This window comes from Hemicordylus capensis, chromosome 1 (genome assembly GCF_027244095.1).
Source record: "Hemicordylus capensis ecotype Gifberg chromosome 1, rHemCap1.1.pri, whole genome shotgun sequence".
Classification (NCBI taxonomy): Eukaryota; Metazoa; Chordata; class Lepidosauria; order Squamata; family Cordylidae; genus Hemicordylus; species Hemicordylus capensis.
This window is the reverse complement of record NC_069657.1, coordinates 136,786,946-136,807,536: the sequence shown is the minus strand read 5'-3', so window position 1 is coordinate 136,807,536 and position 20,591 is coordinate 136,786,946. Positions and strand designations below refer to the sequence as shown.

General features: G+C 43.7%; 1 protein-coding gene across 2 annotated transcripts in view; it reads left to right on the top strand.

The window, feature by feature from the left end:
- The window catches only part of LOC128322000 (SITS-binding protein-like), a 58,344-nt gene that overhangs the window by 27,702 nt on the left and 10,051 nt on the right, over positions 1-20,591 (top strand). For both annotated transcript variants that reach the window (XM_053242769.1, XM_053242691.1), the window contains exons 8-9: positions 9,491-9,612; positions 13,932-14,111. In XM_053242769.1, coding sequence (XP_053098744.1) covers positions 9,491-9,612; positions 13,932-14,111 — 302 coding nt within the window. The remainder of the gene's footprint in view (positions 1-9,490; positions 9,613-13,931; positions 14,112-20,591) is intronic.

Below are 20,591 nucleotides of genomic sequence, written 5' to 3'. Positions count from 1 at the left end.
TAAAATCGGGACACCGAGGGGGAGGACCAAGTGGGGCAGGGACGGGGTACTGAGAGATGGGACTTGTCTTGGCCCCAGGTGGCAGCCGCTGTGCACACTTACCTGGTGGTGATCACCACCACCAGGTGGTGGGTGGGTGGCTGGCTGCCACTGTGTGGCGACAGAGTGGGGACAGCGGCGAGAGCTCCTCCCACTTCCCAAACTATATGAAGTTAGGGGCTCAGGGCGGGTGTGCTGGTGACAGGTGTGCTGGAGACAGGTGAGACTCGGTGAGAAGGCGCATGTATGCGCAGAGGCCAGAAATCAGCCCAATCTGCCTCATTTGGGAGGGAGGCAAGCCCGAGGGAGGAACTCTTTCGCCGCCTTCTCTCCAAGTCTCGCCTGCCTGCCTGCAACCCTAGGCAGATGTCAGGAGTTAGGACGCATTAGGACAGTCTCGCTGAACTGATCTGCTGAACTGATCGGACCTGGCTTGGCAGGAGGTGAGAAAAACAAAGTGGCTAGGGAGCGACGGCTGCGTTTGGGGGCAGGCAGGCAATGCTCCACACCTCCTCTTCTGAGCCTCAGCAAAAAGCCCCTTCTGAGCTGCAGGCTCTTTCTGAAGCAGATCAGCGCTGCTTGGAGTTTTATTTTTTAAATCCACGAAAGTGCAAGTTTTGAAAAAAGCCAAATTATTGGCAATGGCCCCTCCACACATCACGGGAGAAATGGTGGGGTATACTAGAAAGCTTGTTTTTTTTTAATTCAGAAAAAAACCTGCTGCAAATAGAGGATTTTTTTTACCCTGGACATAATTCAGGCTAAGCTAGAATGCACAGCAGTAATTTGGGGGAAAGCAGAATCATGTGTGAACTGGTCCCTGATAACCTGCTGCAACTTCAGGGTAAATCCAGCTGATATGTGGACTCACACCCTCCCTTCCCGAGGAGATCCATACTAAAAGTCATGCGTATAAAATTCCCAGCAGGTTCATTGTACAGGTGTAAAATAGAGGGTGTGATTTTATGAACTTCATGTGCAGAGTACTGCATAGAATCTGTGCAAAAACAAAACAAACCCCAACAGCCCCTAACTGATTTTACTTTAGACCTTTACATTAGTGTATTTGTACATGTATATGGGTCTGTCTGTCTGTGTCTCTGTGTCTAAAAGCCTGAGATTAATCAGGATTAAAGGCAACCAGTAAAAGCCAGAGTGTTGTAGTGGTTAGAGTATTTGACTAGCACCAGGGACTTTTACACATAGCAGGCTTTACCGCACGTTTACTGGGAGGCTTTATCCCCCAAAACTGACACAAATAGTGGATTTTTTTTAACCCCAGATATAAGTCGGGCTAAACTCTAATGTGCTGTGAAAAGCTTGAATTGTGTGTGAACTGCTCCCCAATAATTTGCAGGGACTTTGGTAAATCTGGACGATATGTGAACACACCCCTTCTATTCCAGAGGAGATGCGAGTTAAAGGGCGTTAAAAGCCCCATGTGAAAAACTTCCTGGAAGACCAGAGTTTAAAATCCCCATTCAGCCATTAAACTCAATGGGTGACTCTGGGCCAATCACTTAATTTTCAGCCTAACCTACATCACAGGGTTGTTGTAGGATAACCATATACAATGCTCTGAGCTCTGTGGATGAAGAGCTGATTATAAATGTAGTAAATAAATAAAGTTCCTATAGGGACTAATACAATTCCAGGAATTTTGTTTCTTGGCTAGAATTTTATCAGGGGATAGACAAAGAACTTGGAGCTGAACAGCCCAGGTTCTCTTCTTGCAGTCTCTAACAAGAAGTCTCATGAATTCTATCCACACTGGTTGTTGTTTGCACACCCTTCAACATTTGTGATTTTTGGCACATGCTTGCTTATAATAGACTTCGCTAAAGTTTTCGAGATAGTGTGCAAGCCGGAGAGGTACTTAAACATTTCTTGATTTTAACTGAAGATTGTTTTATTGTTGTAAGTGCTTCAAAAGAGCCAAGCAGACAATTCAACAATGGTAGAGTGTTGTTTTTTTAAAACTGAGATTGGTGTGATCAGTCTTCAAACTCTTTTAAGCTGAAACCTGAAGACCTGGATTCTGTATTCAAAACAAGACATGATTATCTGTCAAATCAGACACCCCAGTTTCCACCAATTAATACTAAAGGTACCAGGGACTGATTTTAGATTTGCTTCCAATGTGTCTTCAGAGCATTTCGGGAAAGTCATGTTGGCAACTTGATTGTACAGATTTAATTAACCTGACTGGTTGCAGACTGGTTCAGCTGTTCCCATGACCACTATATGTACTATAAATACTTTTCCCTTTATAAGTTGAAGACAACAATGATAGAGAAGCGCAAATACCCAGATGGTAAACAAGTCTGTGATGACCTTTGGTTCCAGCAAATAAAGAATGGACTGACAAAGAGCCAAACTGGACATTCCATGGGAGATCCATGGTTAGATCTCCAATATAATTTTAGTTGCAGAGCCCTGCCTCACATCAGGGTTGTGCCTGAGAGAAAGGATCAGGGCTGTGCCTTCCCTTCCACCCCACCCCATGTCCTTGATTAAAATTACCCTCCTGGGCGTTTCCAGATTACGAGATTTGCACCACTTAAAATGTTGCAAAGTGCAACGGTATTAGGCAGTGGCTGGAAACAGCAAGCACAGCGTTTTCCAATGCGTTTCTCAATGCATCGTGACAGGTTTGTGACCATTCAAATTGCCCACCACTGCGGGTTTTGCGGGCAGGGGCTGTCCATATTCCACAGGAATCGCATTCACTGCCCCCCGCGCCTCCATTTCGGGTCAATGGGGTTGCAGAGTGGGAATGACGTGAGGAAGTTTTTAAAAGTTATTTCCCCTCTGGGCACTTTTGTGCAAAACCAACCACCATGGCGCAAACTGCAATCCCTTGATTGCTTCTATAGTAAAGAAACAAAAAGGGATTGTGCATTTGCACAATAACCAGAGCAAAAAATAAACAAAAAAAAATCATATATGGAGAGGGGCTTTAGATATGAACAAATCATTGAACTGCAGAATGAGACCTCCACACCACATGGCATTGAGAACAGTTTGTAGGCTTGCTGGTGGATGATTCCCACTGGGCTTCCTTGCAGTAAAGAGGGGGGAAGTCTGTTGCTTTGCAGTAAACAAATTGGATTGCACAGAAGTAAATGATTCAGTGCAGCGCCTTCGATGTCGCAACACGGGCAATTTGGAAAGGGCTAGACCCCCTCCCCTATGCTGTGGTGCTGATCTGAAATCTGGAAGCCCTACAGCTGCTTTTAGAAAAAGAACACGATGTGCAAAGATCCAGTCATGGGTTATCTAGTTTGGCCCAACTGGTAAGTAAGTATTTCTGTGAGGCCTGTACCTGTGTAAGTACAGTGCAGATTTCATTTGTACTAGTGTGTGTGTGTGTACGTGCGCACGTATGAGAATATAGAAGACAAGGCAGTATTTGATAGTGGAGAGAGAGAGAGAAATAATATTTTTGAAACAAAATTAATGAACTGGCTGAAACCAATACTAAATCTTGCTTTTCATGCTGAGAAGTTGCAGCCATGTTCTCATGAGTTGCTGCCACTTGTGATAAAATGTAAGGCTGCTTATTCTGCTTGGAAAAGCAATTTCCTTTTCAGCAAGAGTTGGGTTCTTGATGCCTGCAGCAAGGCTTTTAATAAAATCTCATTTTAACCTCCATCCTCTCCCCTGCTAGCCAGCATCTAGTATTTCACAGATGCTCCCATTTTTAGCATGTGTTCCTTATAAATTAGTTAGCAATACTTCGTTCTCTCCATCACTTTTCTGCTCTGATGGAGCCAAGCTGTAGTATTATTTCCTCAAGAACCTACCAAGCTAGATAAAGTGGTGTCATGTCACATTACATGCCCAAGTCTTCTGGATTAGTAAACTGCCCCCCACCCCACCCATCGTCGCTCCCAGTCCTCAAGGAGGATGAACTGCAGAGGGCAGCATTCTGTGCCTGGACAAAATGTTTTGTACAATATTACAAGCGATGTCAAAGGCTTTGGAAATAGTAAGATTCTGTGATGCTTTAGCTGCCTAAATATGGATGGATTTGGGGATTGTCTCTGCACTATGCCAGCATAGATGAGCTTCATGTTTCAAGATTGTATGATTCATTATTACTGTTTGGCAAACAAATTATATGAGTTTGCAACAAATTATATGAGTTTGCTCCCTGCCTTTTCACTAAGAATGAGTAGTGTGGGCTGGTGAGGAGAGACACTGCCTATTGTTGTTGAAGCAGTTTTCTATATAAGTCTATAAAAATTACTATCCCACACACATTTTTACTAGTGCTTACTCACAGTTAGTTTGTGAGTCAAATGAGGACTACTAGCAACACAAATATTTATAAAGCTTCCCTTGCTGGTCATGTGTGGGTAATTCTTCTGATTGTTAATGGCACACAATCATTTTCCTGAGGTGGCTGTGAAATGGTTATTCACTCAATGCCTGAGTGAACCACACAATGTCACTGATGCCACAGTGCCCAACCAGGGAGGCAGATGGTAGTTTGACCCATTCCTTAATGATTGGGAGCCCATCCAAGCAGGAACCATTCGTGGAACAGGGAAGAGGATGGTTTGGCACAACCATTCTGTCTTCTCACATTTCAAAGATTTCTGCATGGAAACTGCTTCCATGTAGGGATTAACAAATTACCTCGGGGCAGGTCATCAAATGTAATGATTGTAGATGCATTCATGCAGCAATTTACATATATTTAGGCCTGGTCTTTGGTACCACTAACATATAGAAATCATGCAGTTTTGTACACCAAACTAACTTGTATGAACCTATAGGTAAAATGTGAAGTGGGCTTATGCCTTTTTGGAGAAAAATTCCAGTTCCTTGGAAAATTATTATATATTTCCTGAGACCTGGTATCATCCATAGATTTATTCTAATCTATGCAGATTTATTCTAATCTATGCGGTGCGCAAGGGAGTTTGTTGGCTCAAAATGTGGGGCATTTAAGCTCCCCGCTTTTGGAGTGGGCACACCCCATAATGCATTGGAAAGGCCATATCCCTCCCACTTGTACAAAGGAGCTAGAGCTAGATCCTAGAGAAAGAAACAAAAATTGGGAAATCCTCCTTTAGGTAATAGCAGCTTGAAGTGTGGAGGGAACAATTTAGAGCAGGAGATGTTTAAAATGTCTCCCAGAGCACCACTTCTCTAATCTTCAAAGCAACCATGTGAGGCTACTAATTAGTTAAAAATAACCTGCAGGAAATCTTTACTATAGATCTCCTGCATCTAATTTAATTTGACTCTTAGGCAAACCTCTGTCTTTCAGCCTCATTTCCCCACCTGCGATATGGGAATAATATTTATTTTATTTATTTATTTTTGCATTTATATACCGCCTTTTGTTAAAAAGATAACCCCAAGGCGGTTTACAAAAGTTAAAAACATACAATAAAAAGACAATAAAAACATCATGTTAAAAGTATAAAAACATATAAAAACAGGCATAAAAACAATACAACAAATAAAAACACAGAGATGCCGCAGTAGAAAACGATCATGTAAAAGCCTGGATAGTACTGACTTACCCTATTTGATTGTTGTAAGTATTGCTGAGACAGTGATCAATATCCAGACTAACTCTCTGCTAACACCAGCATCTTCTGCTGCACAAGTGGGGAGGGATAATTTTTCGTGACTCCCCTCCCTCTACAACTGCCTGTGCCTCCCTAAACTATGTCTCCAGGGGTCATAACTCTTCCCTTTTTTCTTAGAAAAAAATCACCCTCCCCACTTGTGCAATGGAAAACTCTGGCATGTTGGCAAAGGGTTGGTCTAATCAGCATGTGTGTGTTGTTGAGTAATGTGCTGTTTTGAACATGCAAAAAAGCATTCTTAATGCTAAGCATTATTCAATCTGGCAGTTCCTAGTTTTATTTACTCTAAATTTTATGGTAAACCCACCCCCACCTCTGCCACCAGTTTAAGACCAGAATTAAGGCTCTCTCATTTTGGTTCACAAAATTAGGAAACTGGAACCTAAGGCTGATGCCTTAACAGACACGCCACATGAGCAGTTAGGATTATGTGCAATATCACAGGTTGTGCTTGCTTACAACTGCCCTCCATGCACCCACACCTTTTCTTGGAGTTTGAGATCCAAATCAAGATGGGGGGAACGGAGTGCCTCGCAGCAGCAAAGATGCTCCTTGTTGTCCATGTAAGTGCGTGAAAGGAAAGTTGTAAGCGAGGGAAATCGGTGACTTTGCACAACATCAATGTGGAACATCTGTTAAGGCACCAGCCTTGGGTTCCAGTTTCACAACTTTGTGGAGCTTGAGCCAAATTGTGAATGAGAAAGCCTTAACTCTGGTCTTAAACTGGCAATGTATTGTTACAGAGCTGGCAATTCAGTACCCTGCCCAATGTCACATTGAGTGCCAATTCTAAAGACACAGTGTATTGCATTATATATATATATATATATATATATATATATATATATATATACACACACACACACACACACACACACACACACACACACACATACACAGGTGAAACTCGGAAAATTAGAATATCGTGCAAAAGTCCATTAATTTCAGTAATGCAAATTAAAAGGTGAAACTGATATATGAGACGGACGCATTACATGCAAAGCGAGATAAGTCAAGCCTTAATTTGTTATAATTGTGATGATCATGGTGTACAGCTCATGAAAACCCCAAATCCACAATCTCAGAAAATTAGAATATTACATGGAACCAAGAAGACAAGGATTGAAGAATCCTCTCTAATAAAACGCTTGGTGTCCGTCCGTGGACGGACACCAAGCGTGCGTTCGTGCCTCCCTGGCCTGTTCTGGGCATGCGCGAAGTGCATGCCCAGAACAGAGCCAGGGAGACACGACTGCCAGCACCCGGTGGCCATCTTGGGTGGCCAGAAGCGGCAGCCCCGAAGAGGCTGGGTAAGCGGCGGCGGGGGACACTGGCCGAGGCGGCGGCTTGGCCAGAGGACGCAGCATAGCTGAGGCGGCGGCGGAGCCATGGCCGAGGCCTGGCCGCGCCACGCCACCAAAGCCGGACGGGGGGAGGAGGCGGCGGGGGAAGCTGGCCGAGGTGGTGGCGGAGCCGCCGCCGAGGCCTGGCGCCGCCGCAGAAGCCGGGCGGCTGAGAGAGCTTAGGGCCCTTGCCCGGCCGGGGAGACCGGCCGGGAATGTGAGGTGGGGGTGGGGGCCGGCAGCGTGGACCGGACCGGCAGCGTGGCCATGGAGGTGGTGGCGAGGGGAAGACTGGGCCCGGGCCCACTTTCGTCAAGTGAGTGAAGTTGCTGGGTGGGTGGTGGGTGGAGCGCAAGAGACCTCTGGGCAGGGGGGAGGGGGAGGGGGGAGGGCAAGAGGGAGTGGGGCAAGAGGGAGTGGGGAAGGGCAAGAGGAGGAGGGGGAGAGCAAGAGGCAGTGGGGCAGGGGGGAGGAGAAAGGGCAAGAGGGAGTGGGGCAAGAGGGAGTGGGTCGGGGGGAGGGGGATGGGCAAGTGGCAGTGGGGCAGGAGGAGGGGAAAGAGGGGGGAAGGGAAAGGGCAAGCGGGGCAGGGGGAGGGGAAGAGGGAGTGGGGGAGGGGGAAGGGAAGGGCAAGAGGGAGTGGGGAGGGCAGGAGGGACTGGGGGAAGAAAGTGGGAAAGAGAGAAGTGAGGAAGGAAGGAAGAAGAAAGAAAAAGGAGAAAGGAATGATGGAGAGGGACAAAAAGGGGGGGGAGGAGCACCCAGCCCCAAGGAGCGAGCCCGTTAAAGGGGGAAAAAAAAGAAAACAGAAAGATGGGAGTGAGAAGAGGTGGAATTAAGGAAAAAGACGGAGAGGGAGAGAGAAGAAAGAAAGGAAAGGAAACAGAGAAAGAGGGAGAGAAAAGGAAGGAGTGAAAGAGAGAGAGAGAGAAAGAAAAATGGAATGGAGGGCGAAAGAGAGAGGGAGAAGGAATAAAGGAAACAACAACAAAAAGGTACCATCGCCCGTTATTTTAACGGGCTTAAAAATACTAGTAGAACAATATCGGACCTCTGAAAAGTATACAGTGTACTGTGCTTGATTGGCCAGCAAACTCGCCTGACCTGACCCCATAGAGAATCTATGGGGCATTGCCAAGAGAAGGATGAGAGACATGAGACCAAACAATGCAGAATTGCTGAAGGCCGCTAATGAAGCATCCTGGTCTTCCATAATACCTCATCAGTGCCACAGGCTGATAGCATCCATGCCACGCCGCATTGAGGCAGTAATTGCTGTAAAAGGGGCCCAAACCAAGTACTGAATACATATGCATGCTTATACTTTTCAGAGGTCCAATATTGTTCTATTCTTCAATCCTTGTCTTCTTGGTTCCATGTAATATTCTAATTTTCTGAGATTGTGGATTTGGGGTTTTCATGAGCTGTACGCCATGATCATCACAATTATAACAAATTAAGGCTTGACTTATCTTGCTTTGCATGTAATGCGTCTGTCTCATATAACAGTTTCACCTTTTAATTTGCATTACTGAAATTAATGGACTTTTGCACGATATTCTAATTTTCCAAGTTTCATATATATATATATATATATATATATATATATATAATATTTCAGAAACAGTTGTAGTATAGTCTGCTTTGCAGTAGGGTCTTACAATCAACAATAGCTTGCAAGGTACACACAGAATTCTAGGAAGTGAAGTCCTTCCCAGCACTTTCCCCTTCGAACTCTGTGAGAAAGATGCTGGCAAGACTATTCTTCCCAGTGTTCTGTCTGTGCCTTCCAAGATGGCGCTGGGCTTGACAAGGCTCTGTTACTCTTAAAGCCCATCCCCACAGGGCTGCGGGAAGCACAGCACTGCATAGAGGTGGTGGGAAATGGCTCTTACGTGGTGGGATGGGGTTTTTTTGCAAATGTGGCCCCCATTTGCACAATAGTGACAATCACTGACCTATGGGATTTTCCCCACAGTAAAAACAAATACTTTCCCCGCCTCTAAGATCTAGGAGGTAGGAGAGAGGAGTTAGTGAGCTGGGAACTGTGCAATAAGTAGAGTTTTGTGAAAAGGTAGTAAATAAACTAAATTGCTCTGAGATTAGCTCAGTGTTGTTTTTTTAAAATATAAAATAGGTGTAATTAGAGTGCATCATTCATTTTCACTAAATTTGAAATAAATATATGATCTGCCTGGAAAAATTTGGGCAAAAGGGGCCCATGTGTCAAATTTCAGCAGCTCTTATCTTGCTGTACCTGTGGCAATTTCCTTCAGATCACTTTAAATTCATACATGCCTAGTTTCAAGTTATATTCTCAACAAATGTCCTGTTTATAAGCAATACAATTTTGATGCCCATAATGGCAGAAACCTTTTTTTTGGGGGGGGGCTACTTGCCTTAATTAAAAGGGCACTTCAGTGCCCTTTTAATTAAAGCTGAATTCTAAACAGCAACATTCACTTTTCTTCTTGTCCATCTAATTTGTGTATTATACAGGAGGGACACTTGCAGGTGCATTTCTGACTGATGAAGAGCTGTATATTAGGTGGCTCCAGATTGTGACCTTCCTTCCAGTGATGTCCTTCAGCACTCCACCATGGGACTGTTGTGATGAGTGGGTAGGTGTGCCTTTATGCTTTACTTTTCCATGAGTGTGTGTGTGTGTGTTTGTGTGTTGTCAAAGCCAAACAACTATTTCTGAAAATTGAAAAAGGGACGTTTGAAAGGCGTATTGCAGTTAAAGTTCTTACTGGGAAGGTACCATTTCCCACCTACTTCATCAACTAATTGGGACCGGAGAGAGCAGGGTTACTCATAGTTAAGCTTATTGTGTCAGTCCTTTCAAGCAGGGGTGTAGCTAGGGGAGAGGGGGCTCATGTTCACCCCTCTCCCCAGCGGCCCCTCGGAGTGAGGGCGATAATGAAGAAAATAGGGAAGGGTGGAGCTGGGGGGCTCTCGGGAGCTGAGAGGCCCGGGTTCTTTGAACCCATCCACTCAATTATAGCCACACCCCCTGCTTTCAAGTCGGAAAAGTTAGAACAGTAGAGTATGATCCCCTTTGGATCTCCCTGAAGTGTAATTATTGACAAGTTAAAGGACAAATTACCCTCAGAAAAAGAAACTACATTGGCGTGTACCATAGATAAACAAGAGATTTATTATTATTATTATTATTATCTTGTTTACACAGTCAGACAGGTGTTATTGAATGGTTTGTTTTATTCAGACATCGAGGCGGGTCTCACGATCCGTGAGACCTGGTTTTGTCAAAACTGCGGTGAGAGCGGGCTAAGCCCGCTCCCCCCGCAGACGAGCAGGCAGGAAGCCCTGGGCGGCTGGATTGGCCACCCACACAATGGCCGGCTCCGTGATGGAGCCGGCGGGGGGTGGGGGGAGCGGGGGCCACGCGGCCCCCGCAGGCGCCAGTATGCCCTGCACGAGCGCGCAGGGCATACTGGGGAGACCCCTGAGCCGGGTGGCGGCTTTTCACCTCCTGGCCAGGGGTCTACTCATGAGTAGGCGCAGTGCAAAGCCGCACCACGGCTACTCATGAGCCTAAAAAGCAGGTTTGCTGGAGTGCTCATTCCACAAACTTGCTTTTTAGCAAGGGTTCTCGAGCGGGTTACCTGCTCAAGAACCACCGGGCTCGGCTGCGAGCCCGGTGGTTCTTACGACTAACAAAAATCGGGCTAGGCTTTCCTAGCCCGATTTTTGTTGGTCGTGAGAATCGCCTCATTGAGTCCTTCCCAGCGACCTGGGATGTCAGAATTTTATTATCAATGTTGTTGCTGTTATTATAGATATCATCACAGAATATAGGCTGTTCCCAGTAAAGTTGCTTTTTGTAATTGGCTGATGGTGATTTCTGTGGCCCCTATGGTGTTGAGGTGCTCTTCAAGTTGTTTTGGAACTGCACCCAGGGCACCAATTACCACTGGAATTATTTTGATCTTCTTCTGCCACAGACTTTCAATTTCAATTTGTCGATCTTTGTATTTTGTGATTTTTTTCTATTTCTTTTTCTTCTGTTCTGCTATCGCCTGGTATTGCTATGTCAATTATTTTAACATGTTAACTGTCTTCGACAGTTACTGTATATCTGGTGTATTGTGTGGCAGATGTTTGTCTGTTTGTAGTCGGAAGTCCCATAATATTTTTACATCTTCATTTTCTGCAACTTTTTCAATTTTATGGTCCCACCAATCTCTGGCTACAGGTAGCTTGTATTTTTTGCAGATGTTCCAGAGTATCATCCCTGCTACCTTGTCATGCCTTTGTTTGTAGTCAGTCTGTGCAATCTTTTTACAACAGCTGATTAGGTGGTCCACGGTTTCATCTGCTTCTTTACAAAGGCGGCACTTGCTGTTTGTGGTGGATTTTTCGACTTTTGCTCTTATTGCATTTGTTCTTAGTGCCTGTTCTTGTGCAGCCAGTATTAAACCCTCTGTTTCTTTCTTCAAGTTGCCATTCTTAAGCCATTGCCAGGTCTTGGTGATGTCTGATTTTCCACTTATATTGTGCAAATATTGACCATGCAGGGGCTTATTTCTCTATTTTTCTGCTCGGTTCTTGACTTGTTCTTTCTTGTAGGCCTGCTTTGTTTCATTGGTGTTGAATAGTTTCGCATTATTGACCATTTGAAGTGCATCTTCTTCACTGTCCTTGATATATTCTTCAAGGCCTCTTTTCTCCTCCTCTACTGTTTGATGGACTTGCAGCATTCCTCTTCCACCTGAGCTGCGAGGGAGGTATAGCCTATCGACATCACTGCGGGGGTGCAGAGCATGATTGATGGTCATGATTTTTCTGGTCTTACGATCTAGCGTCTCTAGCTCTGCCTGGGTCCAGTCTATTATTCCTGCAGTGTATCTGATAACAGGTATAGCCCAGGTGTTTATGGCTTGTATGGTGTTCCCACCATTGAGTTTGGACTTGAGGATTTTTCTAACTCTCCTGATGTATTCACTTCCAATTTTTCTTTTAACTTCAGTGTGTGCAATGTTATCAGCCTGGAGAATTATTATTATTTACATTTTCTATCCCACTCTTCCACCAAAGAGCCCAGATCGGTGTACTACATACTTAGGTTTCTCTTCACAACAACCTTGTGAAGTAGGTTAGGCTGAAATAGAAGTGCCTGGCCCAGAGCCACCCAGCAAGTATCATGGCTGAATGGGGATTTGAACTCAGGTCTCCCCAGTCCTAGTCCTGCACCCTAACCACTACACAACACTGGATTTCTGGTCTTTCCATTTTCTCCCTTCCAATTCCTTAACCTCAGTTCCAAACTCAGTTGCATCCTTCACCTTTCTTCACCATTCTCCCTCTTCTGCCATTCTCTTCACTGGCTTCTTCTTGCCTTTCTTATCCAGTTCAAACAGCTACTAAATCACAGACTCTACCATTGCTACTACTACGTCTGTCTCCCCATTCTCTCCTCTCTCGTTTCCCTTTAGAGGATGGGTTCACACAACATGTAAAAGGTGGAATCTCTGGTTTCTTTAAAGAAAGTGGCGAGCCCAACTTCCAGTGGTGAGGGTTGGTGGGAAGCCCAAATTGGTCTTGTTGTCTGAACTTTCCAATGTTGGCACCATCAGCTCTATATATGGTTCTGGGAACAACATGTGCAACCAAGAGAGTCAGCGTGGTGTAGTGGTTAAAGTGCTGGACTAGGACCGGGAAGAACCGTGTTCAAATCCCCATTCAGCCATGTACTTGCTGGGTGGCTCTGGGCCAGTCACTTCTATTTCAGACTAACCTACTTCACAAGGTTGTTGTGAGGAGAAACTCAAGTATGTAGTACACTGCTCTGGACACCTTGGAAGAAGAGTGGGATAGAAATGTAAAAATAAAATAAATAAATAAAATAAAGAGTTGAAGTCAGATGTTGTTCCCAGAACTGTAAGTAGAGTTGGCAGAGCTGACATTGGCAGGTTCAGATGATACAATCAATGTCGGTTTTGCTTTGGTTTGCATTTAAATGGGTGATCACATGTGAGCACTGTCTGCTGGGCCATAGCTCAGTGGCAGAGAATCTACTCACATGCAGGAGGTCCCAGGTTCAATCCCTGGCATCTCCAGGTAGGACTGGGAGAGACTCCTGCCTGAAATCTTGGATACCTGCTGCCAGTCAGTGAAAAAGATACTGAGCTAGATGGACCAATGGTCAGAAATGGTATAAGGCAGCTTCCTATGTTTCTACAGTATATTCCAAATGTCAGGCTTGCTGTTGGACTCCAGGATGATTCTGAAGATTCTGCTTTTTATGTGTCGCGTGAACCTGCCCACAGTCTTTCTCGTACTTTTTATTCAACTAATACTAATCTTCTTTTCAACCCCTGTCTTTGTCTGCTCTATCTCACTACTCCTCAAACCTGGAACTTTCCTCTCCCTGCTCTTCATCATTTCCTCTTCCCCTCTTTTATACCAAGGTTTTGAAAACCCTTGCTTTTTCTTCCTGGTTTTTCAGTTATTTAATATCTGACAGCACTGCTTCTTAAAACTAGAGGCATTTAAGAGTTCACTCTCTACAATTTGCCATCCTGTCTTTTTCCTCTCTTGCTGTGTCTCCTTGGAGTTCAGCCTTGTGGCTGGAGGCTTATCTGCTATATATATCTGTATTAAAAGTTATGATGAAAAACATAAGCATAAGAACATTCAGATCAATAAGAGGATTTCCCTCTCTCCTTAATGGTAAGAGTTCTGAACAGATTGAAATCAGTGTACTAAGAAGTTCGTATTTTCTTGACTACTATGTATCTGCTCACGACATCTATTTTCATATAGTCCCCATTGTGTCTATTAATCATTGTCAGTATTTATTTTCTCTGTGTAACACTCTTCTTCCTTTTGGAAGACATAAATCAAGCTAAAAGTCTTCTTTTTCTTTTTCCTTTTCCGTGTATTGAGCTAATATGCTAAATTTCCTTTCTTTCAGGTGCTGAATCTCACTAGGCATTATGTACAGAAGCATCAGGATTTTGTGGTGCCTCTCATTGAAAAGTATAGCAAGGACTGGCTCATCTTGGGGTATCCTATTTTCCGACCTGTCTGGTGGCTCAGTCCCACTGAGTCCATCGCCTTTACGATTGATGATGAATTTCTCATAGGGGATGAGGTAAGAAATAAATTGTACAGTACTCTAGAATGTTTTACAAGCACCACAGTGATTGCTTATTTTTGCATGGCATTTGGATTTGTGTTAGCATCCTGAAAATTTCGGTTCTCTGTAGATTTTGATAGTCTGTATGTAGTTATGAAGTGAAACTGAAATATGTGACAGTACAATGTCTGCTGGTGCTGCCTGAGGTGGGACCCCTTATGCTGGCCACACCCCCTGATGCAGACACCAGCACCAAGGGGTTGCACTAGCCGGGCCAGCTCCACCCCACCTCCCTAGCACCCTGCTTTCCCCTTGCCCTTCTGCTTACCTTCTGTCCATGTGAGGATCCCATTCCCTCATGCTCAGAAGGTAGGCGGTAGGAGGATGGAGAAGGGGACGGTGGCACACAAGTCACCCCCTTCCCCTACTCCCTTCCCCCACCACTTACCCTCTGAGTGTGTGGGGATGAGATTTTAAAATCCCATCCCTGCATACAGATGGAAAGTGGCAGGAGAAGGCAGAAGGGGAAAGTGGCACATGAGGCACCACCTTCCTCTTCTCCCGCCATTTACCCTGAGCATGCGGGGATGGGATTTTATAATTTCATCCCCACACATTCAGAAGGCAAGTAGTAGGAGAAGGGGAAAGCAGTACACAAGGCACCGCCTCCTACTGCTGACTCTCTGAGCATATGTAGATGGGATTTTGACATCCCATCCCTGTGCACTCAGAAGGTAAGCGGTGGGTGAAGAGGAAGGCAGGAAGCAACACAGGGGGCAGCAGGAAGCATGGGGGGCGGCAGGAGGGTGAGGTGACAGCCATGAGTGATGAGGGAAGGGCAAGATGTCCACAGTCATCACCCTAAGGTGCAGACACCATCTGAAACCACTGTCTCACCTTGCCCCATTAGTAAGCTGCCCCAAATGCCTGAACAATTCAGCACGTATAATGCAAAAATGTGTTGAAGAGAAACCTTCCTCTTGTTTTGGGGCTGTATGTTTGAAGAACTGACAAACAGAGGTGTCGAAGGGTGAAGTTTTGGAACTAACAAGTCACTAGTGTTTGGATGGTATTAATGTAGGAGTTCTTAAAGAACTAAAATGTGACATTGCTGAACTCAAATACAAAACTTATTTCTGAAATTCGTTCATTCATTCCATTTCTATACCGCCCTTCCAAAAATGGCTCAGGGCGGTTTACACAGAGAAATAACAAATAAATAAGATGGATCCCTGTCCCCAAATGTCTCACAATCTAAAAAGAAACTTAAGACAGACACCAGCAACAGTCACTGGAGGTACTGTGCTGGGGGTCGATAGGGCCAGTTACTCTCCCTCTGCTAAATAAAGAGAATCACCAGGTTAAAAGGTGCCTCCATAATGAACCTCTTTAGCAGAGAATTGAAATGAACCTCCTTAGCAGAAAACTGGGAGATAACCAGAATAACACACTCTTTTTAAAAAGGATATGGGGAACTTGTTGGTCTGTTAACACAGTTTCTGACTCAAGGAAATTGATGAAAAATATTATTAAGGCAAGAATTGTTAAAGCATAAAAGAATTAACTTTGCTGATGAAAAATCAGCATGGCTTCTGCAAATGCAAGTTTAGCTTCACCAGCCTTTTGGAATTAAGATACTTTTGGGAGTGTCAGCCAGCATGTAGATAGACATGATCCAGTCAGTGAACATTATATACTTGGGACTTCCGAAAGAGAGTTGTCACCACTTTCCTAAAGGATTCCTACAACATCCTAACTGTAGAAACCACTGTTATGGATTGATAACTGGTTCAAAAATAGAATGGAGAATAGGAATAAAACAATAGTTTACACAATGGAGGAAAATCAGTAGTGAAATCCTCCAGGTATGTGGAGCTGTGTTGTGAGCTGAGCTATTTAACTTATTCATGAATGATCCAGAGTCTGGGGTGAATAGCAAAGTATATGTCATAAAATTAGTCATGATGGTGAAATCTCAAGCAGTATGTAAATAATTTATTCAAACTGGGTGATTGGGCAACAGAATAAGAGCTGGATTTCAGTGTAAATAAGTGCAACATGATGTATCCTGGGACAATGCGGGGGAAAGATGTATTGTGGGTACACATTTACTGATGGAATCTAACCTAGATCTCAGCAAAGATCTTGAGTCATGGTGGAAAGTTCACTGAAAGTGCTTGCTCAGTATGCATTGGCAATGACAACTGTAAATTCTATCTTAGGGATTGTTTTTAAAAGGGGATTGAAATTAAAGCTGTCATAATGCCATTGTATAAATAAGTGGTGTGCCCATATTTAGAAGTATGTGCATGGCTCTTATTGCCTAATATCCAAAAACCATATAATAGAGAAGGGGAAAGTACAGAAAGGGCTACTAAAATGGTCAAGGTTGGAGCACCTTCAATAGAAGGAGAGTCTAAAGCATTTGGGGCTTTTTAGTTTAGAAAAAAGTTGTCTAGAGGAAGATGTGTGTGTGTGCATGAATGGGAGAGGGAAGGGGAGGGAGAGGGGGAGAGAGAGAGAGAGAGAGAGAGAGAGAGAGAGAATATATCTATATCAAAATTTTGATACATTATTTATCTGGCCTATACGTCTACATTTGGAAAAAGCAGATCAAATGTGAGCTATTTCCACCAATCCAGACATCTGGCAATTTTAGTATCAGTACATTAGGCCAGACCAGAATAGCCAACTTCTCATTTCCAGGGACTGCTTTATTTTCCAGACAGTGGGCTTAAGATCGATTATGTAAAGCATTTTCACCCCCTGGCAAAATTACATGAAAAAAGGATTGAAATGTTTGTTTCTTCTGTGTTGATCTGTCAGTCTCTGGCAGGCTACATAAAGCTACTTCAGGTGCTAAATCTGACCTCAGGATACTGGGATTGTTCATCATTAGGTTAGAGCTCTGCACCAGATTCCCCACAGGAATGTGTCTGTGGATGACATGATAAATGGAGAAGACATATGAATCTATGATTTCTTGTCCAACTTCAAAGATTTCCACATAAACGTGCAGGTAAAGTAAGTAAAGTGTGCTGTCAAGTCAATTTCGACTCCTATCCAAATCTAATTTTAGATACCATCCCTCAGAGGCTATTCACAGCCTCACACACAATGTTGCCAGGAAATGTTCCCTCATGTTCAGAGCATTCCAGAATGCTGTCCCAATGCTCCCAGCTGCAACCTGCTACAGAAAGCAATGCCTCTCCATCTTTGGCCAGTAAAATATTTGCCCTCAGCCTCTCCATCTTTGGCCAGTAAAATATTTGCCCTCACAATCAGTCCTCCACCCTGGCAAACCACTAAGTCAGAGATGTACTTGAAACTGTTCACCTTTCCCTCCCAAGACAGCCCTACTCCATTCACTGCAACATATTTCATACGCCTCTCTGAATTCCCCCCTCAACTGCCCTACCTTTGGGAGAGAGTTCATAGGAGTGTGAGGGTGATTTATGTGACATTTTCCATAACCTCCTAAAAGCCCAGCAACATTAGCAGTTCCTAGTTAGATTTACAGTGCTTTAGCAAAGCAAGCTACTGCTAACCGCAACAGTGCAAAATATGGGACTTTTCATATAGTGACATTCTAGATTCTACTCTCACTTCCCACATTTCCTCTTCATCCTCCTTCATTTTCTCTTCTTCTTGTATGTTTCCTGCCACATTCCTCCTGGAAAATCTATCAAACATCAATGCTTTATTTGCCAGGGTTTGTGATTATTTAACAGAGTGCCAACAAGAGAAGCTACCCACTCCAGGCAGAGAGTAGAGTGTAGAGTTTCGTTGTTGTAGCTACTTAAAGAACACGCATGGAGATTGTTGTACAATCTAAATACTAAGTTGATTTATTAGTGAAGTACATTTGAGATAGGAAAGAACTATTCTATCTATCAGCTACATAATAAATAGGTAGCGGGAGAGAGAGATGTTTCCATCTTCTCTCTAGGAAGAAAGGAGGAGGACTGACTCACTACAGGAAGTACCTGAGTCAAGACAGCGGTCATAGAGTAGAGGCAAGCAGGGACAGGTAAGGAGACCCTCACTAACTACTTCTGCTCCCAATGCCCCTAGTGGTCATTAGGATAGCTGGTGCAAAAGGTTGATGCAGTGAAACTCCATATCCAACATTATTTTAGTTTTCTACAGTAAACTGGATGCACAGAGGGCATATTGTACCTAGTAGAATTTAATACTTTGGCTGTGTAGCAGTTATTAACTTGATCACCATATTTCATCATCATCAACAACAACAACTTAATCATCTTTATTGAAGCTTCTGTTTTTGCTAGAGTGGGAAAAGCACCTTTATAAAGTCCAAACTGAGGAAATTAGGAATATAATAATATGATGCACTCCTCTGAATCATTAGCCACAGCTCTCAGTGGTGGTACATTTGTGGACTTCAGACTCTAACTCAGGGTTAGACTGGTGAATGTTTGGGAATGATAGGACACAGAGGGCCTTTGGTCCAAATAATGATTATTTATTTATTTATTTGATTTATATACCGCCCTTCCAGAATGGCTCATGGAGATGAATTGGTCATTCAGCCCTTGATTCAACAGACTGGTTCCCACATCCATACAAACGATCAAACAAACAGGCAGGGTGAAGGGCTGGCAGGAAGGCAGACCTACACATGAGTGACTTTGGTCCATTGGTTCTGCCACTCACCCGACACATAATTGGTGCTGTGGTGCACAGCAGAGCAGGAAGCCACAGGAGGAGGTCCTCTGGCATCCACCCTCAATGCACTGTGCCAGGAGCACAGTACATTGAGTGATCCTCCCTCAGCCAGGCACTCTTGCCACCTGGCTCTGTGTGCATCACCCACACGATCTCGTGCACACACATAACACCAAACCTGCACACACACTCATGCCCTTAAACCCAGTTTAAAGCCTGGGGTAAATTCCCAGGCTTGGGGCCGATCCAGTGGTGCACAGGGGCAGCCTAGCCCAGGGCTTGGCTGTTCATATGAATAGCCTCATAACTTCATAAGTGCAGCATAAAGTAGTGATTTATCTAAAGTAGTGGGAATGAGCCACCGCAGATCAAACTTTCATATAACCTCAAATGCACTGATTTTTTCATGGCATCAGTTTACATATTAATAATAATAATAATAATAATAATAATAATAATAATAATAATAAAGAGGACTTGAAGAATATATCAAGGACAGTGAAGAAGATGCACTTACAATGGTCAATAACGAGAAACTATTTAACACCAATGAAACAAAGCAGGCCTACAAGAAAGAACAAGTCAAGAACCGAGCAGAAAAATGGAAAAATAAACCACTGCATTGTCAATATTAGCACAATATAAGTGGAAAATCAGACATCACCAAGACCTGGCAATGGCTTAAGAATGGCAGGTTGAAGAAAGAAACAGAGGGTTTGATACTGGCTGCACAAGAACAGGCATTAAGAACAAATGCAATAAGAGCAAAAGTCAAAAAATCAACAACAAACAGCAAGTGCCGCCTTTGTAAAGAAGCAGATGAAACCATGGACCACCTAATCAGCTGTTGTAATAAGATCGCACAGACTGACTACAAACAAAGGCATGACAAGGTAGCAGGGATGATACTCTGGAACATCTGCAAAAAATACAAGCTACCTGTAGCCAAAGATTGGTGGGACGATAAAATTGAAAAAGTTGCAGAAAATGAAGATGTAAAAATATTATGGGACTTCCGACTACAAATAGACAAACATCTGCCACACAATACATCAGATATAACTGTAGTCGAGAAGAAAGAAAAACAAGTCAAAATAATCGACATAGCAATACCAGGGGATAGCAGAATAGAAGAAAAAGAAATAGAAAAAACAACAAGATACAAAGATCTACGAATTGAAATTGAAAGGCTGTGGCAGAAAAAGACCAAAATAATCCCAGTGGTAATTGGCGCTCTAGGTGCAATTCCAAAACCACTTGAAGAGCACCTCAATACCATAGGGGTCACAGAAATCACCATCAGCCAATTACAAAAAGCAGCTTTACTGGGAACAGCCTATATTCTGCGACAATATCTATAACAACAGCAACAACATTGACAATAAAATTCAGCCATCCCAGGTCCTTGGGAAGGACTCGATGTCTGGATAAAACAAACCAGTCAAAAACACCTGTCTGACTGTGTAAATAAATCATCATCATCATCATCATCATATTTCAATTTCTATACCGCCCTTCCAAAAATGGCTCAGGGCGGTTTACACAGAGAAATAACAAATAAATAAGATGGCTCCCTGTCCCCAAGGGCTCACATTCTAAAATGAAACATAAGATAGACCCCAGCAACAGTCACTGGAAGTACTGTGCTGGGGGTGGATAGGGCCAGTTACTCTCCCCCTGCTACGGGGGGAGAGGACTCAATAATAAGGACTCGATGTCTGGATAAAACAAACCAGTCAATAACACCTGTCTGACTGTGTAAATAAATAATAATAATAAATAATTTATTTCTATACCGCCCTTCCA